Source organism: Pipistrellus kuhlii, unplaced genomic scaffold, assembly GCF_014108245.1.
Source record: "Pipistrellus kuhlii isolate mPipKuh1 unplaced genomic scaffold, mPipKuh1.p scaffold_m20_p_15, whole genome shotgun sequence".
Classification (NCBI taxonomy): Eukaryota; Metazoa; Chordata; class Mammalia; order Chiroptera; family Vespertilionidae; genus Pipistrellus; species Pipistrellus kuhlii.
In genome coordinates this window covers 43,598,123-43,625,422 of record NW_023425460.1, presented here as the reverse complement: position 1 = coordinate 43,625,422, position 27,300 = coordinate 43,598,123, and the positions used below count along the sequence as shown (strand labels likewise).

General features: G+C 52.7%; 2 protein-coding genes across 4 annotated transcripts; one reads left to right on the top strand and one right to left on the bottom strand.

The window, feature by feature from the left end:
• The first annotated feature begins 1,339 nt into the window (after window positions 1-1,339).
• On the top strand, window positions 1,340-12,633 carry LOC118719546 (cytochrome P450 2E1). Its single transcript, XM_036439241.2, has 9 exons — window positions 1,340-1,564; window positions 2,221-2,356; window positions 4,869-5,018; window positions 5,302-5,462; window positions 5,884-6,060; window positions 7,379-7,520; window positions 10,434-10,621; window positions 11,421-11,562; window positions 12,306-12,633. Exons 1-9 carry the CDS (start codon window positions 1,388-1,390, stop codon window positions 12,494-12,496), a joined length of 1,464 nt encoding a protein of 487 aa, XP_036295134.1. The 5' UTR covers window positions 1,340-1,387; the 3' UTR covers window positions 12,497-12,633.
• Window positions 12,634-13,582: 949 nt separating this feature from the next.
• On the bottom strand, window positions 13,583-22,965 carry SYCE1 (synaptonemal complex central element protein 1). 3 transcript variants are annotated; one of them, XM_036439242.2, is made up of 13 exons: window positions 22,578-22,965; window positions 18,395-18,457; window positions 17,694-17,753; window positions 17,255-17,329; window positions 16,574-16,621; window positions 16,303-16,357; window positions 15,563-15,652; window positions 15,257-15,320; window positions 14,541-14,607; window positions 14,343-14,466; window positions 14,172-14,282; window positions 13,955-14,042; window positions 13,583-13,724 (listed from the first exon to the last, which is right to left on the bottom strand). In XM_036439242.2, exons 1-13 carry the CDS (start codon window positions 22,681-22,683, stop codon window positions 13,659-13,661), a joined length of 1,017 nt encoding a protein of 338 aa, XP_036295135.1. In that variant the 5' UTR covers window positions 22,684-22,965; the 3' UTR covers window positions 13,583-13,658. The 3 variants fall into 3 exon arrangements, with proteins under 3 accessions (XP_036295135.1, XP_036295139.1, XP_036295136.1); XM_036439246.2 differs by lacking the exon at window positions 22,578-22,965 and adding an exon at window positions 22,186-22,522; XM_036439243.2 differs by lacking the exon at window positions 22,578-22,965 and adding an exon at window positions 19,022-19,205.
• Between the last annotated feature and the right edge of the window lie 4,335 nt (window positions 22,966-27,300).

Below are 27,300 nucleotides of genomic sequence, written 5' to 3'. Positions count from 1 at the left end.
CTGGAATGACATTTTCTGGAATGACACGTACATGCCTTGACCGGAATCGAACCTGGGACCTTTCAGTCCACAGGCCAATGCTCTATCCACTGAGCCAAACCGGTTTTGGCCAAACTGTAACCTCTTGTAACCAAACTGTGACCTGGCTCATAGATCGACGTTCAACCACTGAGCCACGCTGGCCAGGCCCTCTTGAGACTCTTTTGCTTTAAGTAACTTTCCCAGTTTCTGTACATCTCCTGAAACCTTTGCAATGCCAGAGGGATCCTCCTTGATCTTGTAAACCCCCACCTGAAGGTAATCTTTCTTCCGTTCCTTCCTTAATGCCAAATGCAAGAAGCTGCAGACTCGGTGAAAACGTTGTTCTCAGTCTGTGGAGATCTTGCTTCCGGGTTTATCCTCTGTTTGGTTCAAATAAATTTTTATAAAAATTCTGTACAGGTTTGGACACTTTTTTGTGGTGGTGGAGATGGTGTTTTTGTTTTTGTCAACCCTCACCCGAGGATATTTTTTCATTGATTTTTTAGGGAGAGTGGGAGGGAGGAGATTGGGAGAGAGACATGATGTGAGAGAAACACGGCAATTACTTGCCTCTGCACATGCCCCCAGGGGGCTGGGAATGAACCTGCAACCCAGGTTCATGCCCTTGACCGGAAATTGAAGCCTTGGGCCCACGCTCTCACCACTGGAAAACACTGGCTAGGGCAGTGGTCGGCAAACCCATCAGTCCACAGAGCCAAATACCAACAGTACAACGATTGAAGTTTCTTTTGAGAGCCGATTGAAGTTTCTTTTGAGAGCCAAATTTTTTAAACTTAAACTTCTTCTAATGCCACTTCTTCAAAATAGACTCGCCCAAAGAGCCATATGTGGCTGGCGAGCCGCAGTTTGCCGACCACGGGGCTAGGGCAATTTGAACATTCTTTTTTTTAAAATGATTTTATTGATTTCAGAGAGAGGAAGGGAGAGGGAGAAAGGGATAGAAGCATCATTGATGAGAATCATTAATTGGCTGCCACCCACGCTCCTGGGGATCAAGCCCATGACCTCAATGGAAACACGACCTCCTGGTTCACTGGTCATCGCTCATCCACTGACCCACACCTGCCGCGCGGTTTGGACGTCCTTAAGTCAACACTGGAATTGGTGCAAGTGCCAGCAACCAGTGTCGACAGAGCCTGGATGGGGCTTCTCAGGGGCAGTCACTACAGAAATCAGCCTTTGAAAGGATGGCCAACAGCAGCTCCTAATAAACTAATACCTTGGGCCAGAGGAGAAGGAAGGTGGCATTGGCTGGCCAGTCACCCGCCTTCTCGAGGATGAGTTATAAAAGCTTCGTCTTTCCACAGAAGTGCCCCGGAGCTCCGCAGAAACCACCGCAGGTGCCATGACTGCCCTGGGTGTCACGGTCGCCCTGCTGGTGTGGGTGACGGCCCTGCTGTGCACCTTCCTCTGGAAGCAGGTGTACAGCATCAGGAAGTTGCCCCCAGGCCCTTTCCCACTGCCCATAGTTGGGAATTTGTTTCAGTTGGAACTCAGTGATGTGCCAAAATCCTTCACCAGGGTAAGAGAAGGATTTGGGGGGAGGAGAATTTGGGCATTAGATGTAAGAGGTGTGCATTCAACTCATTGTCAGAAACATTGTTCTGAATGAACGGAATTAACAGTAGTGCCCAAGAGCAATATTCAAAATATTTAGCTGGTGGCAGGGCTTGGGCACGGAGCACCCAGATGGGCATGGGCCGTGGATGGCCCTGGAGGCCCCTGAGTGTTCACCACCTCCGTCACTGGCTGGCATGGGAAGGCCGCTGCCACACACAGTGTCATGCATTCACACCAGGTGCACACGGGCTGGTGTCAACTTGGGATTCTTTGTAGACTCCAGAGACAGCCCTGCACCTATGACATGAGCTAACAAATCTGAAAACAAAACAAGCTGAAAAACCTACTAACCGAGTTAGTGAAAGAATGCCACACCGATGTGGGCAAAGTGGCCTCGGGGGAGGGACGTAGCCACGGCCGGGTGGGGGTGGCTAAGCGGGCAGGTGTCGGGGAACCAGACTTCCCGCAGAGGAGAGCCGTGTGGGGAGGGTCTTCCCGCATCAGGCTGGGCACAGGCTCTCCCCGGACCCCTCTGGGCTCTCCCGGCCCATAGCAATGACTTTGGGGTCCGTGGGAGGCACAGCCCCCCGGCCCTCACGCCCGCCTGTGGTCACGCAGCTGGCAGAGCGCTTGGGGCAGGTGTTCACCCTCCACCTGGGCTCCAACCGCGTCGTGGTCCTGCACGGATACCAGCACAAGAAGGAGTTCTCCGGCCGCGGAGAATACCACACGTACCGGGCCCACAAGGACCAAGGTACCCCCCGCCTCCCTGCCCACCGTGCCCGGGGCGGGTGCTCGGGGCCTGGCAGGGGCGGAAGCAACAGCAACAAGACACGGTGAAGTCAGAGAGGTGGAGCGATGGCGGTCCGGTCAGGGGATGGTTGGTACATTCACTCAGTCTCACACCACAGGCGTCGTCACGAAAGCGGGTGTGACCGGGGCCTGCAGTGCCCTGACGGTGGGACAGACTTTTATCGTATTTCCTCTTTTCTATGATATGTTTGATTGATTTCAGAGAGGGAGGGAGAGGGAGAGAGAGAAGCATCAATGATGAGAGAGACTCATCCATCTGGGCAGCCTCCTGCATGCCCCCTACTGGGGATGGGGCCCAGCCATGTACCTGACCGAGACTCCAACGGTGGTGACCCAGGGGTTCATAAGTTGACTCTCAACCACTGAGCCACGCCAGCAGAGCTATTTTATTTTATTTTATTATTTGTTATATTACATTATTTAACTTATTTTATTATTTTATTTTATCCCGCCCCAACCCACCTCCCCCATAACATTTTATTTTATTTTAAAAAAATATATCTTATTGCCGAAACCGGTTTGGCTCAATGGATTGAGCGTCGGCTTGGGGACTGAAGGGACCCGGGTTCGATTCCAGTCAAGGGCATGTACCTTGGTTGTGGGCATATCCCCGGTGGGGGGTGTGCAGGAGGCAGCTGATCGATGACTCTCTCTCACCGATGTTTCTAGCTCTCTATCTCTCTCTCCCTTCCTCTCTGTACAAAAACAATAAAATATATTTAAAAATATATATATCTTATTGATTTTTTAAAATATATTTTATTGATTTTGTACAGAGAGGAAGAGAGAGGAACAGAGAGTTAGAAACGTCGATGAGAGAGAAACACCGATCAGCTGCCTCCTGCACACCCCCTATTGGGGATATGCCCGCAACCAAGGTACATGCCCCAGACCAGAATCGAACCCAGGACCCCTCGGTCCGCAGGCCGACGCTCCATCCACTGAGCCACACCGGCCTCGGTCCCCATAACATTTTAAATCATCCGCCAGCTCCCTCTGAGCTGCTGAGGCTTCAAGGTCCACAGGAGGCACCGCCCCGGGCTCTGACCCCCGACCGCCCCCTCCCATCCCTCGCTCGTTCCCATGGAAACGAGCCCCCTGCGGCCGCGCCTCTGCCCTGCGCCCCGGCTGCGCCAAGTCCCACGCGAGCCCGGAGCGCAGACCGGCTCAGCCGAACCCGGACCCCCACCTCGGCACCCCGTGTGCGCGGGGCCTGGGCACGGACGCCCGGTGTTTCCCCCCCCCCCCCCCCCCCCCCCCCGCACCCCGCACCCCCCTCCCTGCCCGCACCCCTCCACCTCCCTGCCCGCACCCCGCCTCCCTGCCCGCACCCCCCGCCTCCCTGCCCGCACCCCGCCTCCCTGCCCGCACCCCTCCACCTCCCTGCCCGCACCCCCCCCCCGCCTCCCTGCCCGCACCCCGCCTCCCTGCCCGCACCCCCCTCCCTGCCCGCACCCCCCCCCGCCTCCCTGCCCGCACCCCCCCCCGCCTCCCTGCCCGCACCCCCCCCCCGCCTCCCTGCCCGCACCCCCCCACGCCTCCCTGCCCGCACCCCTCCGCCTCCCTGCCCGCACCCCTCCGCCTCCCTGCCCGCACCCCCCCCCCGCCTCCCTGCCCGCACCCCCCCCCGCCTCCCTGCCCGCACCCCCCCCGCCTCCCTGCCCGCACCCCTCCGCCTCCCTGCCCGCACCCCGCCTCCCTGCCCGCACCCCCCCGCCTCCCTGCCCGCACCCCGCCGCCCAGACCGGGCCCGCATCCCGCCGCCCAGACCGGGCCCGCACCCCCCCGCCTCCCTGCCCGCACCCCGCCGCCCAGACCAGGCCCGCACCCCGCCGCCCAGACCAGGCCCGCACCCCGCCGCCCAGACCAGGCCCGCACCCCGCCGCCCAGACCGGGCCGCACCGGGGCCGCGCTGGAGCCGTCCCCACGGGCCGCCCGGGAGCCGCTCAGTAAGGACCCCGCAGCCTGGCGGGGGCGGGCCTGCGGCGTGAGGGTGAGTCGGTGGGATCGGAGCGGCTTTGCGGGACCCGCACCGGGGAGGGCCCTGGGGGGAGGAAGGGCGGGGGGGTGGTGCACAGACCACAGGGACCAGGACGCCGTTGCGAACCCTTTCCAGCGAGGCCCCACCCAGCAGCACCCAGCCCGGCCCGGGGCTGGAGCGCCGACCCGGAGCCCGGAGTCCCGGTTCCGTTCCCCTTCGGGGCACCAGCCGGGCGGCAGGCTGCATCCCCGGGAGGGGCGGCAGGAGGCAGCCGATCGATCGGTGGTTCTCATCATGGATGCTCCCATCTCTCCCTCTCCCTTCTCTCCGAAATCTATTTTTAAAAAAAGAAAGCATATGTTTCTCAAAGTTAATCCCCAGGGCACACAGGTGCGGCCGGCCGGGCGGGGAGGCTGCCCCCTGGCGGCGGGGCCGGGCGTGGCGGTGACCCCCCGCCGTCCCCCTCCCGCAGGAACCACTTTCAATAACAGCCCCACCCGGAGGGAAACGCAGCGGGCTTCCCTGACCATCCTGCGCGACTTCGGGATGGGGAAGGAGGGCAACGAGGCCCGGATCCAGAGGGAGATCCCCTTCGTGGTGGAGGCACTCCGGGAGACCCAGGGTGCGTAGGGCCGCCGTGCCCGGGGCCCGGGGTCGCGGGGTCGCGGGGTCACGGGGTCACGGGACAGCCTGCAGCAGCTGGGCGCTCAGAAAGGCCACGGTCATCCTCCCACTCGGGGGTCCTCTCTGCATCGCGGGGGGAGCAGCAGTGGTGATCACGTGTTCACTGTTAACACCCGAATCCCTGAGGAGTGAAGGAACCCGAATAGGTCCTGGCACCCCCATCTTCCGAGAATTGCCCTGTTTTCCGGGCGGCGCCCTCTCACAGTGCCCCCGCCTTCCAGGCCAGCCCTTCGACCCCACCCTCGTGGTGGGCTGCGCGGCCTGCAATGTCATTGCCGACATCCTCTTCCGCAAGCGCTTTGACTACGGGGACAGGACCTGCCTGCGGCTGCAGACCTTGTTGAACGAGAACCTGTACCTGGTCAGCACCCCCTGGCTGCTGGTGAGGCCACTGCCTTCCCTTTTCACCCATCAGTTGGCACTCGTCTCCCGCCACATGGATTCCGTTGGAGAGAGGAGAGGGGAACTCGGGTGTAAGGACAGACAGGCCTGCTCACGCCGGGACTCCTGTCCTGGCTGTTTCTTCCGGATGCCTCGGTGGGCCCAGCGCTGCCTGTGCAGACAATCCCCACTTCACCCTTTAAAACTAGTTCCCGCTGGACACGTGCGCTGGGCTCACCTCCCCCATAGGAGGAGCACTGCCTCCCAGAGGGCTGCCCAAATAATACCTGGGCCCCCATTTTCCACAGAATGCACAAGCAGCAGCCATCCATTGGGAAGGCAGTCATCCAGGACACAAAATGAGGTTGCATCCAGGGGGAAAAAATAGATAGGGAGAAATTCTCTCCTTTCTATTGTTCTAGCTTCAAAATAACTTTGCAAGCCTGTTCAACTACCTGCCTGGAAGCCATAGGAAAGCAATGAAAAATGTGTCCGAACTAAAAGACTATGCGCTAGCCAGACTGAAGGAGCACCAGGAGTCCCTGGCCCCCAGCTGCCCGCGGGACTTCAGTGACCGCCTGCTCATGGAGATGGAGAAGGTACCCTCCCCCCCGCCCCGCACGCTGAGAGCTGGTGGTTCCGAGATGGTTAGCAGTGTGTGTGTGTGTGTGTGTGTGTGTGTGTGTGTGTGTGAGATTTATATTATAACCTGCACTGCTGGTGCCCAGGCTGTCCTCGCTGGGTACATTCGGATGCTTTTGGTTTTACACACATACACTGGCTTTGGTGTGGCCACACACACTGCTCCCACACAGCCAGCCTACCTGGCTGCCTTCCACGCCACACAACTGTCCCCTGTGATTTTGTTTTTATTTAAAGTATAGTTTATTGATTTTTTTCAGAGAAGAATAGAGAGGTAGAAACATCGATGAGAGAGAAACATCGATCAGCTGCCTCCTGCACACCTCCTACCGGGGATGTGCCCGCAACCAAGGTACATGCCCTTGACCGGAATGGAACCTGGGACCTTTCAGTCCGCAGGCTGACGCTCTATCCACTGAGCCAAACCGGTTTTGGCTGTCCCCTGTGGTCTTACTGGGGAGAGCTGTCAGGGGCTGTGGAACACACTTTGAGACCCCTCCCATCCACTTCCTCCAGACCATGCTTCTTCTTCTTCTTGTTTTTTTTTTTAAAAATTGATTGTTAGAGAAAGAGGGAGGAAGGGAGAGAGAGAGAGAGAAACATGGATAAATAGTGAAACATCGATGTGCTGCCTCCTGCACGCCCCCCACAGGGAATCAAGTCCGAAGCCTAGGCACAGGTCCTAACTGGGAATTGAACCAGCAACCTTTGGGTGCACAGGACAGCGCCAACCAACTGAGCCACACCGTGCTTCTTATCATGACCGGGTCCCATCTGGGGAGGGGCCCTCGGCGCTCCTTGTCAGCATGTGATCTCCCATTAGTGCCTGGCTGCCAGAGGCTCCGGGCCTAGCCAGCATCTGTCTACCTGGCAGCTCCTTAGGGCCCCCAACCCAGATCGGTCACACTTCACCTCTGTCCTTGGATGTCACTGTGGTTCTGGGCCAGCATGTGACTTCCCTGGGGAATGGCCCCGGGTTATCTGAGAATCTCCTCCCTCCATGGGACCCCTCTCACTGCCTTCCCAGGGGTTTGGCTCCCCTGCCTCCCGGATCCAAAGGCGCTGGGTGGTAGCAGAGGCCCTAGGCGGAAGGAGGTCATGGCATGGGACCAGGGAGAGCCTTGCCCCCCGGACAGCCCTCGGTGCTATAAAAGGGCACAGAGCCCCACGCCCCTCACCTTCCTGGCTCCTCCCCCTGGAGCTGACTTCTGTGCGGCTCAGGGGCACAGGGGCCTCTTTCTCGTCCCCTCACCTGCCTGTCCCTGACACCCGCAGGAAAAATACAAAGCAGAGCCGGGGTACACCTTGGGCAACATCGCCTCGACCGTGGCCGACCTGTTCTTTGCAGGGACGGTGACCACCAGCGCCACGCTGAGGTACGGGCTCCTGGTCCTCCTGAAGCACCCGGAGGTGGAAGGTATGTGCCTGGCAGGCGAGGAGCCCGGGCCGGTGGCCGCCTGCCCTGGCGCTCAGCCTGCGCGTTAGGCTTCAGCTTTCAGTCTGCAAATGGCCTGCTCGTTAGCCCTGGTGGGGCATCGGGCACGGTCTGTGAGGGGACGTGCCCTCGAGCACCACAGCCGCCTGGCACCCTTGAACACCCGTCCCCCCCGTACCCCACTCCGGGTCGCAGGACAGGAGAGCCAGCACCAGGCGCGGACAACGCGACACGTCTGCATTCTGCATGGCCCTGAGCGTTTCACATGAACGGATTCCTCTTTTTTTTAAAAATATATCTTATTGATTTTTTACAGAGAGGAAGAGCGAGGGATAGAAAGTTAGAAACATTGATGGTGAGAGAGAAACATTGATAAGCTGCCTCCTGCACACCCTCCACTGGGGATGTGCCCGCAACCAAGGCACATGCCCTTGCCTGGAATTGAGCCCGGGACCTTCTAGTCCACAGGCCGACGCTCTATCCACTGAGCCAAACCGGTTACGGCTCATCAATGTTTCTAACTCTCTATCCCTCTCCTTTCCTCTCTGTAAAAAATCAATAAAATATTTAAAAAAAAAAAAAAAAAAAGAGGAGGAGGAGGAGGAGGGGGAAGAGGGAGGGGGAAGGGCTGCACTCTGGCAAAGGCAGTGGAGGGGACACCTATCCAACCTGAAGCAACTCAGGTAAGAGAAACCAAAAACGTGTACTGTAGCGCCACCTACTGGAAGGCGGGAGAAGGCCTCTAATTACCGACTGTGCTGGATTTTGGAATTCAAGTAAACAACGCCTTACCTAAATAAGAAAACTGTTGGCTACTTCAAATGCACTGGCAGAGGAACAACTCGTCAAACACCATGAGAATGAGAATTCTCCAGAAATAAAAATTAAAGTCACAGGTGACTGTAACTGAATTGAAAGCAAATTCAAAATAGCTGGGATGAAGAAACAGTGAGCTACAAGAAAACTCAAAAGGACCATTTAATAGGCTGAGGAGTAACATCGATGAACAGAAACACACTTTACCAAAGAGACTGAAACTCTAGAGAAGAACCAAACATATATCCTGGCGCCGAAGAACTCCATACATGAGGTGAAGACTCACCATAAGCCCTGGGAATAGAGCAGACCACAGGGGAGAGAAGGCAGAAATCGGGAAATGATCATGTGAAAGAGGAGAGAGGCCTAAAATTTTAAAAATTAAGAAACTCTAAGAGAACTAACTGACTATAAAAAAAGAAGAAGAAAGAAGAAAGAAAAGGAACATGGAATACTTGGTACCCCAGAATAAGAAGAGAGTGGAAGGGAGCAGAGAACTTATTTATAGAAATAACAGCTGAGCTGAAACCGGTTTGGCTCAGTGGTAGAGCGTCGGTCTGCGCACTGAAGGGTCCCGGGTTTGATTCCAGTCAAGGGCATGTACCTTGGTTGCGGGCACATCCCCAGTAGGGGGTGTGCAAGAGGCAGCCGATCGATATTCATCTCTCATCGATGTTTCTGACTCTCTATCTCTCTCTCTTCCTCTCTGTAAAAAATCAATAAAATATATTTAAAAAAAGAAAGAAAGAAAAGAAATAACAGCTGAGAACTTCCCACACCTGGCGAAGGAGCTGAGCGTACAAGTACAGGAAGCTATTAAACAACTAATTACCTCAACACAAAAAGAACTCCAAAACACTATATTAAAACTGTCAAAAGTTAACGACATAGAATTTTAAAGGCAACTGAGTTGAGGGGGGGTGGGTTAGTAACCTACAAAGATACCCCCATTAGCAGAACTCCACGGGCCAGAAATGAGTAAAATGACATATTCAAAATACTGAAAAAGAAACACTGCTGGCCAGGAAGATTCTGTCCACAAAAATATTCAGGTAGGAAGGAGATAAAGGCTTTCCCAGACCAGCAAAAGCTGAGGAGCTCACCACCACTAAACCTGCATCATAAGAAATGTAAGGAGCTCTTCTCCCTGAGGTGAAACTGCACACAACTTCAAGGCAGGTGACGAAGACACAGACAGAATCAGGAAGTGGCAAAGCTATTTCAGAGGGGGGTGTTTAACACTAAATTATAGCCTGATGGTTAAAGGGGAAAGGCGTTAAACATAACGATAGCTATTTCAATTCGGTAACGAGCTCACAACATAAAATGGGATAGTTTGGGGCAACAAAAACATAAAAGGGGAGATGGAAAAGGACGGGATCTGTATAGTTACATAGTGTTAGGAAAAATGGATAGCCACATGCAAAAGAATGAAACTAGACCATTGAATTACACCATACACACAAATTAACGCAAAGTGGATAGGAGAGCTGAGCCTAAGACCAGAACCATGACATAGGAAGAAGACATGTACTGTACTAAGCTCTTTGATATCAGTCGTAGTGATGTTTTTATGGATTTGACTCCAAAGGCAAGGGAAAATAAACAAATAGAACGTCAAACTGAAAAGCTTCTGCACAGTACAAAATGAAAGGCAACCTACAGAAGGGGAAGAGATATTGGCAAATCACATACATGATTATGTGTTAATCATGTTAATATCCGTGTTAATATCCCCTGGATTAGGGGTTAATTGTATGGGGATGGATGGTGATGAGCACAACATAGTACATACAGATGTTGAATGTTAACATTGTACACCTGAAACTTGTATAATGCTACAAACCGATGTTACCTCGATAATAATTAGAAAAAAGGGTGGATGCCAAAACATGCTATAGACTAGAACCTGACGAGCTTAGCTCTCGCTGACATTTGTGGAGGCGTTGTCCAACAATCCAAGGCTCCTGGCACCCTGAAGCTCTCTTGGCCTGGAGGGCTCCCTAGATGGCTGGCTGGCTGGCTGTGGAGCCAGCCTCGAGCCAGTCCTTTTTCACCTTTCCATTCATATCTTGGCAGAGAAACTTCATGAAGAAATTGACAGGGTGATTGGGCCGCACCGAATCCCGTCCATCAAGGACAAGCTAGAGATGCCCTACATGGACGCGGTGGTGCATGAGATTCAGCGGTTCATCAATTTCCTGCCCTCCAACATGAACCATGAAGCAACTGAGGACACAGTGTTCAGAGGCTACATCATCCCCAAGGTCAGATGTGAGCTGGACTGCACACCCCGAGTACCATCCTACCAGCTCAGCCACTATCCTGATCAGGGACAGGATGGAAGGCCCAAGGACACCTCCTCTGGCAGATGTGGCTCGGCCACTCCCGACTGCAGAGGGCCCCTTCCCTAGCAGGCCTCACATGGACCTGGTGACCACAGAGATCGGGGAGATTTGGAAAATGGGCTCCTGAGATAGTCCCTGGGGTTGGTGGTGTCTCCTGAGGATCATTTTCCAATGATTTTTAGAGTGGGAGAGAGAAATATCAGTGTGAGAGAGACACATCAATTGGTTTCCTCCTGCAAGTGCCCAGAGTCCGCAGCCAAGGTACCTGCCCTTGACCTGAATTGAACTTGGGACATTTCAGTCCGTGAGCCAACACTCTATCCACTGAGCCAAACAAACCAGCCAGGGCTGTTGGTGGGATATTCTACCCTGTTTCCCCGAAAATAAGACAGTGTCTTATATTAATTTTTTCTCCCAAAGTTGCGCTAGGTCTTATTTTCAGGGGATGTCTTATCTTTCCATGTGCTAGGTCTTATTTTCGGAGGATGTCTTATTTTCAGGGAAACACGGTAACACCAGAAAACAAACAGCAACAACCAGCCCCATGCTCCAGGGTAAAGGTTGGCGCTCTCACTGCTAGTTAGACCCGAGTTCTTCCTATCCAGTCCCCCACTGAGCACTTCCTCTCTTGCAGAGGTAAAATTCGAACCCCCTTCCTCACTGGGGGCCCCAGATCAAAGCATTGCTAACTTGACTGAGAGTGCTTTTATTCTTCTAGGGCGCAATCCTAATTCCGACACTGGATTCCCTCTTGTTTGATAACCAAGAATTCCCCGATCCAGACAAGTTTAAGCCAGAGCATTTTCTGGATGAAAAAGGGAATTTCAAGTACAGTGACTATTTCAAGGCATTGTCCGCAGGTAAGAGGAGTTCAACTGAAGCCCCTCCCAGGATTTGTCCCCAATTCCCGTCCTCTGCTCCCCGGGTCATCTGCATCATCTCAGACCTGCATCTCGTCCTTCATGTCTATTCACAATGCGCGCCTCCCTGTTCAGAGGTTAATGACATCTTCTCACCACGAGTCCTGGGAATGAGTGTTGTGGATGAATTCTCTTTCCGAACAGTAGATATTTCACTTCATTCAGGGCTAAAATTCTTTAATAGAACTTAGTAAAATAAATAAATAAATAAATGAATGAATAAAATAAAATAAAATAAAAAATCTTTCAAAAACGCTATTACCTAATCCTCTGTTACTAAACAGAATGTAACCTTTGGTTACCTGGACCATCATGGGACCCTCAGCCTCTCCCGGGCTGTCACCTCGGGGCCTGGGTCTCCTCCCCAGCTCTTCTCTCGGCTGTTGGTGTGAGGGAATGTCAGTAACCAGCTCGGTAACTTTAACACCAGATGGTATAGCATTGGCTTCTTGCTGTGGGACATGGGTGAGCAGAGAGCATACTCTGACCTCCCGTGGGTTTAGGCAGCTGCGTCCTGGTGGTTGAGGAGTGTGAAGGCTGGTCCCTGAATGTGTGGGCCCGATACTCTTATCCCAAAGTACATCCTGTGCTTCCTTTCAACGGGCAGAGAGGGTCATCCTGCTGGACGGGGGTGTCCCCCCCTGCCTCCTCCCACCTGTCTCATGTGTCCTGTGTCACTGCAGGAAGGCGGGTGTGTGTCGGAGAAGGCCTGGCTCACATGGAGTTGTTCTTGTTCTTCACCGCCATTCTGCAGCACTTTAACTTGAAGTCTCTCATCGACCCCAAGGATATTGACCTCACTCCCATCGTGAATGGGTTTGCCAGCATCCCGCCCAATTACAAACTCTGTCTCCTTCCCCGCTCACACGCGTGAGGCACGTATGCTCTGAAGATGGTAAAGGGGCATGAGAGGAAGCCGCTCTCAGCTGTACTAGCGGGAAGGGGGGGCACTAGGGATGCAGGGCCTCCGGACACGGTGCACACTGTCCTCAATAAACAGGCCATGCTTCACAGCCGAGCGGTACCTTCCAGTCTCTGACGGACCATCCTGCCTCCCGCTTCAGGGATCCTCCCTGGTGGCCCAGGACAGTCTCCCCATCCTGAGACTCTCACCCCATATCCAGAGGCCCCTTTGCTGGGTGAGGCAACAGTCACAAGTTCTGGGACTAGGCTAAGGATGCCACTGGGCCTATTGTTCAAACCGAGTCTGGGTTTCCGGTCTGAAGCCTCAGCTCTCCTGCTGACGGGTGAATCCCCACTGAGGCTGTTCTTGCTTTTCCATGGAAACTGCTCTTCCGTGGGGCCTGTGGGGCCTCTCTCCACCCCACCGCTCACTGTCCTAGCTGGGCATGGGAGCCTTTCAAGACAAGGAACATCTTTGTACCTAGTTCGCTGTATGTTGACCCGGAACACAGACTCCACTCCCAACACTGCCGTTAACCGGGCTGATGCATTTTGGGATTTGAAAGGTGCCTCAGAAGCACACAATAGTCCCGAGTGCCTCCCAGCACACTGCGGGCTTCTAACATGATACTCTTGTAACAGGGGCTCCGTGGTACATTTTGTGCCCATGAGAGCACAGACTACGCTTGGCCTCCATTGCATCTTTTTCTCAGCCTGTCAGGGTGAGTGAGGGCATGTCACCGACTGGCTGAGGGCTCCAGCACCCCGGTCCTCGCGGTTGGGATGTCGGGGATGCTGTGTTGTCCAAACCGGACTACGGAATGGAAGAAACAATCACAGGGAGGGTTCTCAGGACCCCTAGCCCTATCGTGAGAGGTCTCAGGCCTGCACCCCTCTGCCTGGGGACGCAGAGCAGTGGGCCCTGGAGGTGAGCAGACCGGAGACTGGGAGCCCAAGGAACCATTGACTGAGTGCGGAGAGCGCCAAAGCTCCACCCAGTCTCAGAGGCCTCCCCTCCCCTCCCCGAGCCCCAGCACGGACACAGCTGAGGCATTGTACAGAAATAGTGTCTTTATTTCCTGAAGCCCAGGCATAAGCTCCAGGGCAGGGGAACCTCCTCGCCTAGGAGGGTATCAGGCCTGCTCGGCGGGCAGCTCTGCGTCTTTCTCCTCGCTGACTCCAAGGGGCTTTGGATTGGCCTGAGGGAGGTCAGGGTCTGAGATGGAAGTTTTCCGGAATCCATGTACCCACACCCTCTCTGGGGCCTGCCTCCCACCACTGATAGCCTCTAGCCTTTGCCTTGGCTGTGCCCCTGTGGGAATGCCCTTCTTTTAAGATCATCCTCTGGGGACCCCCAGACCCTCTCCTTGCCTTCCCGCCGCCCCCCTCCCCCCCCCTTCATGAGCTGTCACTTGATTTCAGGGCTCACAGCTGCTTCTGGGCTGGTCCCATCCTCTTGTTTGCTCTCGGCCTGAGCAGTGACCTGCCCGCCGAGCTTTTCCAGTTCCTCCTTCAGCCTGGGATGGATAAGAGAGGGGAAGGGAGTAGAGGGAAAAGAGAGCTGGAGAGGGCAGGAGACAGAGGCAGGAGAGAGATTCCCTGAACCAGCCTCCCCTTACACACAGGGAGAGGGGCTCCATGCCCACCTCTGCCTTCTCTGCTGCAGCTGCTGGCACTCCTCCTGCAGCTGCTCATGGCGCTGGGCAGTGTCCTCCAGGAGCTCCTGGGCCTTTCTGGTCTCCTCCTCAAACAGATGCCTGAGGGTGGGGCCATCAGCGCTGCTAGCTCCCCCTCTACCCTTCCCCCACCTGTCTTACACTGCAGTTGCTGCCTCCTTGCTGCGAAGGAAGAGCCCCTCAGTGATGGCAGAGCAGCCCTTGGTACCGAACTGGGAGCACAGGCGATTCTTCACATCCTCCAGCTTTGCTTCCACCAGCTTCTCTGCAGCAGGAAGGGACAGATGAGCAGGGCAGGGCAGGGCAGGACAAGTCTGAGCAGGGCGCCCCCATTCTCACCTTCCTTGAGCAATTGCTCTTTGCTACTGTCCAGGGCGCCAATCTCCTGGGCCAGCTGCTCTGGACGCTGAGGGGGAGAAAGGAGGCCCATGCTTATCTCCCACTCCCCACTCGCGCCCCCGCCTCACCTCCTACCGCCCTGGCCCTCCCAGCATACTAGGCTGGTGCAGCCCCAGGGCCTCTGCCTGGCACGTTTCTCCTCGCTGCCTCCAGTGCTGTGCTGCAGAGGCTCAGGAGGCTGTCCTCTGGAGGATCGGGACCAGCCCAGCCCTGCTTCCTCATCCCTCTGCGGGGCCCCCTCATTGAGCCCTTCCATCCTGTCATTCATTCTCTCTGCCTAGTTTCTGGTTTGGAGGCTGGGATCCCTTGGTGGCAAACACTGACCCCACTCCCTGTGATGTCCCCAAACATATGTGTGGATCTCCTTGATGGATGACCCCTCCTTAGTCCATCAGGATTCCTCCTGACCGCTGAGGGCCCCCGAGAAGGCAGCAGGGGTGGGCAGGACCAGAGAAGAGGATGAAATGGGTGGCAGTGAGGGTGGTGAGGAGGGTCTGACTGGCGGGGATTTTGACGTTTGGCTGTCAGGGCTTGCTCAGGCACTGGGTGTGGCGGGTGAGAAGATGAGAGGAACGAAACCTGGAGGGTGACTGATTCTGGGCCTGGTTCTGCCATGGAAGATGGGGAAATGAGAGGAATGGCTTTGGGTGACTCACGTGGAATTCCCAGAGGTCCTTGTGCTGGCTCATCAGTTCTTCCAGCTGTTCCTCGAAATCCAATCTGGGGGCCAAGCACATTGGATGAGGGTCCTGGGTTGAGACGCCCCACACCCTGGCCCAGGCTAAGGGTCTCCAGTACAGTCCTGGGGAGGGGGCTTCCCCATACTCTTTGCTCTTATGGGGAAACTTCACTACCTTGACCCTCTGAGCCTTAGGCTGGCCAGTTCCTCCTTTAACCCCCTCCCTGATATCATCCCATCTACACCCACTCCTGCCCCCGAAGGCCTCGGCGCTGGGCTTTACCTCAGCTGCCTCTGTTTGCTCTTCTCCTCCTCAATCTGGAAGTTGAGGGCACAGATTCGCTCCTTGCACTCTTCTAGCAGGATCTGCTTCCTGGAAGCGGCAACGCAGCCCTCAGTCTGGTCTCCGAATGTCTCCTCAGGAAGGGGCGGGTGGGGCTTCCGCCTCCTTCTCCTGAGCTCTGTTCTAGCCCAGGGGTGGAGTCCTTCTCTGTAACTTGGCGGGGGGATTTGAGCACATGCCCCCGGAAATATCTTGGTGAGGATTAAGGAGATCAACACGGACATGGTCAAAAGTGCAGAAGCACACACATTAATCTCCTCTGAATTTCCCGAACAATCTGAGGATGCCAGGGCTTGGTGCCTCTGGTCACAAAATGAGCCGAAGAAGTGTTCAGGAGGTGGACAGACGGATACACAAATAGTCAGGTGGTTGGAGAATAATGGGTGATTGATGAGAGGCTGAGTGGACAGACAGCTGAAGGGACAGATAGGCAGGTGAGTGAATAGACAGCTTGGAATAAAAGCCAGCTACAAGAATGTAATTGGTATGCTAGTGAAAAGAACAATTATCCCGGTGAGTGAGAACACCCATAACACGCCTGCCTACTGCGAGAGCTGAGGTGAGAAGACACGCGTTTGGCCTTTCCATGTGACAGGAGGGAAGGAGCGCTGTGGTCTAGCATTCCCTCACTTCTTCACCAGACGAAGGGCAGGGCAGAGTGAGGCCAGGTGAGCGCTTACCTCTGAGCCTCACTCTCCTTTTCCTGGCAGTGGAGCCGGAGGATCCTCAGCGTCTCTGCAGGGAGAGGAGCCGACAGGCATCAGGTTTGTGGAGAGGTAACAGGGTTACATCATGTGGAGTCTCGTGGACACGGGGTGGGACTCTGTCATTTGCAGCGAATTGGTGGAAGCCACAGGAGGGATGCCAGCTCATGCAGAGGCTCAGGTGCCCGCAGGGAGTACGCTTCCGGGGCGCAAAGGCAGAAGCCTGGGGCGGTGTAGCTGTCCTTACCTTGCTTTTTACTCAACATCTCTTTCAGGCGCACTTTCTCTCCGCTCACTGGAAAGCACAGTCACAGGTTCAGGGATCAGTGCACATCCGGGTACCAAGGACCACCCACTGTACCCTCAGGGACACGGGCAGTTTGGTACAGCACTCCTCTAGCCCCCTCCCCTCTTGTGACCACACTCCCTGTGAGCGCCAAAGGGCTCTGATGCTGAAAAGGGCGGCTGGAGGACCCTGTGGGATGCAGGTGTGTTTATATAGAGGGGAGAGAAAAAGGAAACACGTCTATGAAATGGGTAGACTGTGAGGATACACATCAAGCAGGAAGGGGCATGTAATCAGGTGGTACAGGGTGCTGTCTTCAGATGGGATGATGGGGGAGGGTCTCTTTGAGAATGGAATATCTGAGCTAGAGCTGAATGATGATATAAAGCAATGAGAACCGATATTATCTGGGGGGCGGAGAGAGGGAGGAACAGCCTAGCAAAGGCCCTGAGGTGGAAGTATGCTTGGGGGGTGTTTGGGAGTACTGTACCCACAGTAGGCAAGGGGGAGTTTGGCAGGTTACGACCTGAGGCTGGAGAGGGTGCGGGGGCCCTTGGCCACGAACACACGCTCAGTGTCTGGAATACTGGGCTCAGGGAGGCATGACACTGGGGACCTCTGAGGGAACCTTGGCACCCTTACGTGAGTCCAGTTCCTTCTGCAGAGTCTCCCAGACAGTCCGGGCCTCTCCCAGCTCCTCGCTGGCTTTCTTTTTTGCTGTGCCAAAGAGCAGAAGGTCAGACACTGTCAGTGCAGCCTCCAACCACACCATTCCTTGCAAACTGACATTTCACATTTGTCTTCAAGCAAACCGGGGGGGGCGGGGGGGGCAGATTTTACTGAGCAGAAAAATGAGGCTTCCAGGGCCTTTCTGGTGGGCTGTCCGCAGCAGGGCCAGGATAAGGGACCCAGGACACTAACAGCCGCATTTGGATGCATCCGTGCTTGTTTAATGCTCTGCAGTTGCTGTTGTGAAATAATTAGTAATTTCTGAACCAGGGCTCCTGCATTTTCCTCTTACACCGGGCCCTGCAAATCGCCTGGCTGCTCCTGGCTGACAAGCTAAAATTCCTGAGCTCACCTTGTTGGACCTCATTAATCCGGTTAATCAGGACCTCAACCCTGGGCTCTAGGCTTCCCTCTGCAGGAAGGAAAGGAGGTTGAGTGAAGATGACAGGCCAGGCAGAGGCACATGGGGACCCTCCAGTGGCTCACATTCAAGGCAGGGGAGATGAGGAAGAGATAAACCAAGATACTGACTCAGGCTGTGGTAACTGCAGTCAAGGGAAATAGAGGGGCTAGGGGTCAAAGACTGAAAGAGGGGGACATGCTTCTTCAGATATGGGAAGGCCTCTTGAAGGCCCCAAATCAAGTGAGGGGGCAGGCCTTTCACTCCTTGGATGGGAATGGGAGGCAGTCAGTCAGAGGTCTGCCCTGAGATGGCAACTTGGCTGGGAGGGGCCTTGTGAGCAAGCAGAGAGTAGCAGAGGGGAGGTGGAGGGAAGGGAGGAGAAGGTGAAAACCTGGGTCTAACTTTAATCCCTTTTACGTAGTGACAGTAAAGAGGGTAGTCAGCAAGGGGGTTGCAACTGGGTTTTGGGAAAATGTTTTGCCTGCTATCGCCTTATACTTTAATTTTTGATCATGGGTCTATACTTCTATTTTCAAGAATTAAGTTTTAGAAGTAAGAGTGAATGAATGAATTTCCAAAGGCTGTGAACTGTGGGGCCTGTAGTTGGATCCACTTCTGTTTGAGCCTCAGTTATAATGGAGACATATGACCTTTCTGCAACTTCTTCACCATATCCATCAAGTTTTCAATTTTCTGTGAGGACTTGGCCTGCCCTGTGGAGACAAGACAGAACATCTCAGAATCCTGTAGGAGTGAGAGGGTGAGGAGGGATCCGACAGCCCTGGGCTGGGACTGAGGTGGGCTGAGGGCAGACCTCCCGTCAGAGAGGTGCCCCGGCTCCTTGTCTTGAGGTGGAAACGGCACGAGAGAGAAACTGAGTCCCTTCGCGATCAGCAGACGCAACGCTTCGTTACCCAGCACACCCTGCGGGGTCGTGGGGGATCAAGGACACTCGCCCTGCAGTGACCCCTCGAGGCCGACATTAACACCTGACCCTCAAACGACGGTTAAGAAGTGTCCCCAAGAAGTAGCAACCACACAGACCCCGCAGAAGAGCAAACAACAAGAGGATTAAAAATGTGCCCCCACTTGTGTGTTCCCTTCAGAATCCAAACCCCTTCTCCGCCCTCGGACGCCCCCTGTGCGCCCCGCGCAAATGATACCCTCTTCCCGCGGGTGCTAGGCCGCGGAGGCCCGACCTGAGTCCGGAGGGGAGTCCACCTGCGCTCCCGCCCGCCCCCACGGAGACTGCACCCGCACCCCGCACCCCACGCTACCTTCGGCCTTCCCAGCCTGGTCCGTGGTCGCCGCCGTGGACTCAGACCTCGAGGGCCCCGGCCGCCCCGCCATTCCCTCTCCGCTCGTGGGCGCCTGGATGGCACCTCGGCTGGGATTGGACGACACCCGCGAGGGGGCGGGGCATCTGTAGTGCGCCTGCGCAATGCGCTTCACACCACCTTCCTCACCACCTTCCGGGAGGCAGGATAACGGTTGTGGGCAAACGCCAGTGAAAGTCCTTAAAGGTGGGAGAGGGGCCGGCCGGCGGGCACACTTCCGGGCTGCCGAGTGGCCCACAAGGAATAGGGAGGACATTTAATGAGATGTCTCATGTAAGCTTATATAAATATAAAGGTTTATGTATGGGGAATCTATCTGCGCATGTGCAGAGGCCCCCCCCGCGCATGCGTGCGCCCCTCTGGCCGTCGCTGGCGGTGCAGCACGTGCTCCTGCGCAGTCCATCCGGCAGGGAGCTAGAGCCCCATCTCTGCGATGCTCCTCACGGCGCACACCAGAGCTTTACCGAGCGCCACCGCGCCTCCGAGGACTCCCTCCGGCATCTGGGGCGGGGCAGACTGTGTCGGCTCCGTGGGCCTAGCCTTGGCTGCACGTCTAGGTAGGATGCGGAGGAGAGGGCCAGGGCACCTCCTCCCTCTTTTCCTCCCTCTCTGTCCCCTTCCCCAGCTGCCTGCCCAAGTCCTACCCCTGGGGTGGGTGTATGGCGAGGTGGGCCATTCGGTAACGTGCAGATTTCCTTCAAATATAATGACCAAGATTCAACCCAAAGCTGCAAGGACTGTGAGATTCCTCCATTAGTCCAGGATGTGCTCCCTCTTCTGGCCCATCTTGGCCCATTTAAGGCCTCCGTTATCTTGGAATCAGTCTTCATCTTAAATACGTGTAAAATGGAGAAAACACATGCTCCTGCCTCATCTACCAAGAGGGGCAGTAGGTCAGATGAGTATGTGAGGGCTTAGAAATATGAATTATATCAAAGTGAGCTTATTGCCCGAAACGGTTTTTTATTGCTCAGTGGATAGATCGTTGACCTGTGGACTGAAGGGTCCCAGGTTTGATTCCGGTCAAGGGCGTCTACATTGGTTATGGGCACATCCCCAGGAGGAGGTGCGCAGGAGGCAGCTGATCGATGATTCTCTCTCATCGATATTTCTAACTCTCTGGCCCTCTCCCTCTCTAAAAAAATCAATAAGATATGTATTTTTTAAAGTGAGCTTATTACCAGGGCTCTGTATCCTCATTGTAATGCAAAGAGGGCAGAGCCCTCGAGGCAGGAAAATGCTCTTTTCTTCCAGCTTGTGGGCACCTTGGGAGGAACACCGAGTGAAGGTCACCAGGAAGAATTTTTTCTGCTGCCTGCTAGTTCCATCTTGAAAACAACCAGAAATGCTGTTCTCTGCTGCCATCTCCTGTGCATCTTGGAAATAACACCTGAGTAGAGGTCACCAGGAAAGTTCTCTGCTGTCTCCGGTGTGTGTTGAGAACACCTTAGAGGAGATTACCAGGAAAAGCTGGGTCAGAGGCAGGGCTATGGCCTGAGGCCCCGAGGCTAGGCTTCAAGGCTCCGAGGCTAGCATCAGCCTTTAATGATGTCACCCGCACACTGACAAGTCACAGGCTTTGGTCTTGTGTTGGCAGTGGCAGCTTACAATGAGTCTAAAGGTCTGAGACCACACTGGCCTGCAGGGAACAGACACTCATTCCACACCCACTCCCCATTCCTTTTGAATTCCATCATTGACCTGTCCCGGGAGCACCAACTGCCTGCCAGTGACTGGTTTCATTTGAGTGTATGCCAACTTAAAACAGAATTATAAAAACATATTTACAGACATTCCACAGTGCTCCTATAATCAGGAGCAAAGACCTTTTATTTTATTTTTATTAATCCTCAACTGAGGATATTTTTTTCATTGATTTTTAGAGAGTGAAAGGGAGGTAGAGTGACACAGAGAAAGAAACATCAATGAGAGAGAGAGACACATCGATTGGCTGCCTTCCACATGTGGGATCAAGCCTGCAACCAAGGAAAGTACTCTTGATTTGAATCGAACCCAGAACCTTCAGTCCGAGGGCCAACACTCTATCCACTGAGCCAAATCAGCTAGGACAAAGACCTTTTTATAAAAAGAGAATATATGTAGGGCTGTGCAAAATTCAAAACAATCAGATCCCTTTGAAAGAGTCCAGAATTCATGGAATGAAAAATGACCCATTGGGAAGCTCCAGTGTGCTAGAGATTGCCTTCCAGGAATATTCCATTGAGATCCTCCCCTGAGACCTGCCCTAATTTCTCCGCCTTTAGAGAGCAGATAAAAACCCTTAGGATAGACAGAGGATCCAGCCTCCACCTCTCTCTCCCTCTCACCTTCTCTCTCCCCCTCACCCTTTCTCTCCTATGCCTTTCCCTCTCTCTTTCCCCCAGGCACCAATATCCCTGCTTTCTTTCTCTCGTTTGCCTCTCTAACTTGTTTCCTGAACCCCCGCAGCCCGGTTGTCTCACCTTTTCTATCTCTGTGACTTTCTAAATAAACTTTTGTTTGTCTTGGTTCTGAATTCTTTCTTAGCCCCAGAACTCAAGCACTGAGGTTGCTGGATCAAGGTTCAGTCATTGGTAACATTCTGGTGCAGATTCGCCGATAGGAGATCAAGGCTAGATGCTTCAGGGCCTTATAAGTTAAGAGGAAAAGGAAATCAGAAGGGTGTCAAGGAGGGTGGAGAAATAGTATTGCTTTGTAGAAAGTCCATTCTGACTTCAGTGTAATAAAACAGATAAGGATGGGCCAGGCCTGGGAACAGAACGAGCAGCTGGCAGGCTGCGGCAGTGAACCAGCTGAACAATGAGGGTGGCTAAAATTAGAGTGACTGCAGTAGGAATGAACAGAAACAGGAGTAATTCTCAGGAAAGATGTTAGACTGAACAGATATATCTTCATTTTCTTCCTCCTGAAACTGTTAAAAAAAAAAAAAACACCACATGGGATTGTTTGTTTTTAAGCATAAATACATAAGGATGAGGAGAATGCTTCAGCAAGAACATTTTGGAAGGCACCAAAAAAAAAAAAAATGAACAAGTACTAGATGATTTAGAAAACCAGTAACGAGGATAACTCAAGGGCAATTTTATTGGCACCATAAAACTCACCAAGAGGTTTAGGATCCGATTACCTCAGGCACCACTGGAAGTGGCAGTGAAGGGGCAGAGAGTCCTATAATTAGGATTGGTTGAAACTGCTTAAGTTAAGACCTCTCCTTGATTTGAGTTACTGGAATACTACCCATCCCCCTCCTTGGAAAAAAAGACTGTAAAACAAAAGGAGGACATGTGAAAAACGTACATACTGAATAATAAAACAACTTCTCTCACAACCCCAGCCCGATATCTCTACTCAGCTCCAAGAACACTAGCTGCCTAGGCAGGAGGCTTCAGGAGAATCTTCTTTGGGTCATGGGAACCAAAGAACTAGAGATACTGAATCAAGGTTTCCCAATGAGATGACCCAGCCAGATCCACCCACAACATGCCCCAGAACACACCTTCCACTTGCCCAAGAACTTCTTCAGCACTTGCTTTGGATCCTCTGGGCTCACCAGCTCTAAACGAACCCCGATGTTTCCTGCTGGGTGGCCTCCGCACTTGCATTTACGCTGCTCCTGCAAATGGAAAGAATACAAAGCATCTCCTGCGAGAAGAGCCGCTGTTCCTGCTGGTCCACGTGTTGTACCACGTGTGCCCAGAGCTGTGTCTGCAGAAAGGCATCAGACAGGTGCAGCTGCTGAGCCTGATGTTGGAAAAGTCAGTTCCCACACAGAAAAAAACCTATATTTTTAATTGTTTCCTATGACCCTGACTTTGGCTGGTACATTCCTGTTTCTATGAAATCTTTCTGACAATACACTCACATAGACTAAACAAACAATAAGAGCAACAAAACCAGGGCAATATAACCTTAATGGCCTTTTGGAAGTTTCCCACCAGAGGAGGACAAAGACCAGAAAAACTTGCTGGACACCAGGAATCAGACCAGATAGAAATTGTCCTAAAGACACCTGATCACACACCCGCATTCCATCTGCATTCGAAGCCCACCAATTCAGCCCCCAGACCCACTGATGACACAAGCTTCCCACCAGTGATTACATACCCGTGTTTCCTCGAAAATAAGACCTAGTGCATGGAAAGATAAGACATCCCCTGAAAATAAGACCTAGCGCAACTTTGGGAGAAAAAATTAATATAAGACACTGTCTTATTTTCAGGGAAACAGGGTATGTGGGCGAAACTCCAGCTTCTGGGTGCTGCCATCACCTACCCAATGTCTCCTGGTGGGGCAGCCCTTTCCTTCGGATACTACACGCCCCCATCCCCTTTCCTTAAATAAATTCAGTTTTCTTTCATCTCCTTCAGAGATGGCTATTTAGCTTGCCCACACACACCGACTTTAATATTTCACAGAGCTTGGAGACAAGATCCCTAAATGTTCCAGAAGAACAGGTCAAAGGGAAAGGAATTCAGCTCCAAAACTATTTATCTTCCAAACATACTGTCTGAGAAAGCAATGGATGAGATGATCCATGCCAAATGAAGGAATAAGCTCCGAGTTCTTCCTCTGTGGGACACAGAACACATGATACTGTTGAAGAAAAAGAAACTGGCCCAGGTGGAGCCTCTAGAACAGCAAATCAAGACTTCCAGGTTCAGCCGAGACCGGTTTGGCTCAATGGATAGACTCAGCGTCAGCTTGGGGACTGAAAGGTTCCGGGTTCGATTCCGGTCAAGGGCATGTACCTTGGTTTCGGGCATATCCCCAGTGGGGGGTGTGCAAGAGGCAGCTGATCGATGACTCTCTCTCATCGATGTTTCTAGCTCTCTATCTCTCTCCCTTCCTCTCTGTACAAAATCAATAAAATATATTAAAAAAAAAAAAAAAAGACTTCCAGTTTCAGCTCCTCCCAGGAATGTGGCCTTAAACCAATCGGTCTGGAATTTCCTGATCAACTCTAGTGAGGTAATCTGCTTGATAAGAGCCTTCAACCTGTTCCCAAAAGATAGGTGACTTTGCCTGAAACAGTCCTTATTCTTTTGCTAATAACTTCCTTATCTTGTCTACCTGCCTATAAAAGCCTTACATTGTGTACAGATTCATGTATGTTGGAAGGAAATTAATTAGGAGAAATATTTTAGAGGCTGGAGAGGGACTGAAGGAGATTGGCCAGCCGGGGATGGGACCGCTGGAGGTGGGCTCTAGGACATGTCTGGCCCATCTCACTCAGTCCCCATCAGCTGGACCCCAGCAGCAAGCTAACCTACTGGTCAGAGCATCTTCCCCCTGGGGGTCATAGCGATTGGTTGACCTGGTTAGATACTTAGCATATTAGGCTTTTATTTATATAGATTGCTAGTACGCATCGTATTACTGGCCAGTTGGTCAGTCAGGTGGTCGGATGGATGTACAGTCGGTCACTTAGCCTTTTATATATATAAAAGTGGCTGGGTGCACAAAATTCATGCACATTAAAAGGAAATTAATTAGAGGAAATATTTTAATATTGCTATGGTATGTGCCCTTTCTCTATAATAAAATTGTCAGAGATGAAAGAAAATTAGTACGTACAATAAAAAAAGAATTCAGAACCAAGGAACTCAAATTATAAGAGAAAGTTTATTTAGAAAGTGACAGCAGTAAAAAAAAAAAAATGAAAATTAAGAAATTAAGAAAAGAATAAGAAAAAAAGTGAGCCAGCTGGGCTGCATGGGCTCAGGAACTAAGACACAGAAACAAAAGAATGGTCCTAGGAAAAAGAAAGGCAGAAAGATGTGCCTTGGGGAAAGAAAAGGGGAAAGATGAGGTTGTGCTGAGAGAGAAAGAACGAGCATACACGGAGTCGGAGTCATTGGTCCTAAGGGTTTTTATCCCCTCTTCAAAGGCAGGGTCTTACGGGAGATCCCAGGGGAGGATCTCAATATTAGAATATTCATCAGATAGAATATTCATCAGTGTTTTCAAGTCTATCCTTTCAGGTGTGGTCTCTACTGATTGGTCAGCGCTAAGGGAGGGTTATTAATCATTGCCTCTGAACCTGATATCAGCTAAGGTGTCCCTTCATCTGGTTTTGCTGCTTTTCTGGGCCCTGAGCTGAAACACATCTGTGGCCTACGTGTGTGTCATCACTAGTTTGACCAAAACTCAGACTCTGCGCTAACAGACCTGAGGCTTTGTTCTTAAGATCACCTGATGTGCAAAAAAAGAAGAAGAAAAAAGTAAGAAAAAAAGGTTAGTTGATGTGGGTCAGAAACTCACTGTCCTGAGGACTTAATGCTTAAGGGAGTGGTCCTATAAGGGTTTGTATGGAAGTCCTTTGAGGCTATTCTTCAGTCCCCTTATTTCTCCTCTGAGGGGATCTGTCACATGATCAGCAGTATGCTAGGGGAGGCAAGGTCACTCTGCGGGCGAGGTCCCAGCCTAGTTTTTCCGGTTACTAAGTACCTGGGGCTTCCTGCCCTGGTGACATTCTGTACCTGGCGTATTGTTCCTACTCTTCTCATGTCTATCTAAATACCTACTATCTCAATTCGGTCCTCAGTTGGTTGCAAAACCTGGGGATATGAAGAGCTGACTGTATACTCACTGGGAAAAAAAAATCCCAGTATACTAGTAAGTAGAACCAAGTAGTTCTGTTATATTGGAAATCAGCGAGTTGAACAGAGGACGCCTTAATCAGTAAACCAAATTTGGAGTCTTTATTATGCTGGCGGTTTCAGAGGAGTTACCTCCAAAGTCTGAGCCAAGTAACATGGAGGAAGCTTTCCCTTTATACCCTTCTGGTTTGTCTCCTAAATGTGGGGCGTTTGCAGGCTTTCCAAAGAGCCTCAGGTACTGAGATGGGGACAGTCTGCTTAGTAGATATTTTGCAGGAAGCTTGTAATCTTGAGCACAGCATAACTCACATAGCCAAAAGACACCTGGCGTGGGAGGAACCAGCGACGGACCAGACCCTCATGTCGGCAGAGTGGCTTGCAAGGCCAGATAATTGAGCTTATTTCCTCTATTATTCGAGCAAGCGTGCTTACAGAAGCCAGGAATAACAGAGTTAATTAACAGAACAAAGGACCATCTAAGTTTAGTGGACAATTTTAAACAGCAGTTTTTATAAAAGAGGTTACGGGAACAAGATGGAGTGCCCGTGCTTCAGTTCAAACCCATATTGTTTAAAGGTCGACTGTAATTTGGGTATTACTGGCCATGAAGATAAAATATGAGACTTCTCCATTTAATACCAGGGACTTGGCAACCCTCTTTGCTAAACAAATGAATGAACAAGAAAAGTGGTGGTAATGCTCTGGATTTGCAACTCAATTTTGTCAATTCACCCAAACTCACAAGAGCCAGGTGTATAACCCAAGATGCCCATTAGTCAGTTCACAGTGAGAAATAGATTGCCCACTTTGTCCCTCAGAGGGCTTGAGATCCGAGTTCAGTTCTTTTTCATTCCCCACCTTCAAGCCTCCCTTCAGATCCCCCTCCTGTTCACATGTCGACCCCTCTTCTGTTCACATGTCAGACCCCCTCCTGACCACATGTCAGACCCCCCTCCTGTTCACATGTCAGACCCCCTCCTGTTCACATGTCAGCCCCCCCTCCTGTTCACGTCAGACCCCCTCCTGTTCACATGTCAGACCCCCTCCTGTTCACATGTCAGACCCCCCCTCCTGTTCACATGTCATACCCCCTCCTGTTCACATGTCAGCCCCTCCTGTTCACATGTCAGCCCCCCTCCTGTTCACGTGTCAGACCCCCTCCTGTTCACGTGTCAGACCCACTCCTGTTCACATTTCAGGTCCTCCTCCTGTTCACATGTCAGACCCCCCTCCTGTTCACATGTCAGGTCCCCCTCCTGTTCACATGTCGGACCCCCTCCTGTTCACATGTCAGGTCCCCCTCCTGTTCACATGTCAGACCCCCTCCTGTTCACATGTCAGACCCCCCTCCTGTTCACATGTCAGGTCCCCCTCCTGTTCACATGTCAGATCCCCCTCCTGTTCACATGTCAGACCCCCCTCCTGTTCACATGTCAGGTCCCCCTCCTGTTCACATGTCGGATCCCCTCCTGTTCACATGTCGGACCCCCACCTGTTCACATGTCGGACCCCCCTCCTGTTCACACGTCCTTTTCCAGCTGAGGAGATTGGCGTTGGCCCAGGCACATTCCAGGGAAAACATACTGAACTTGGCTATTTCCCAAATTTCCTCATTAAAAG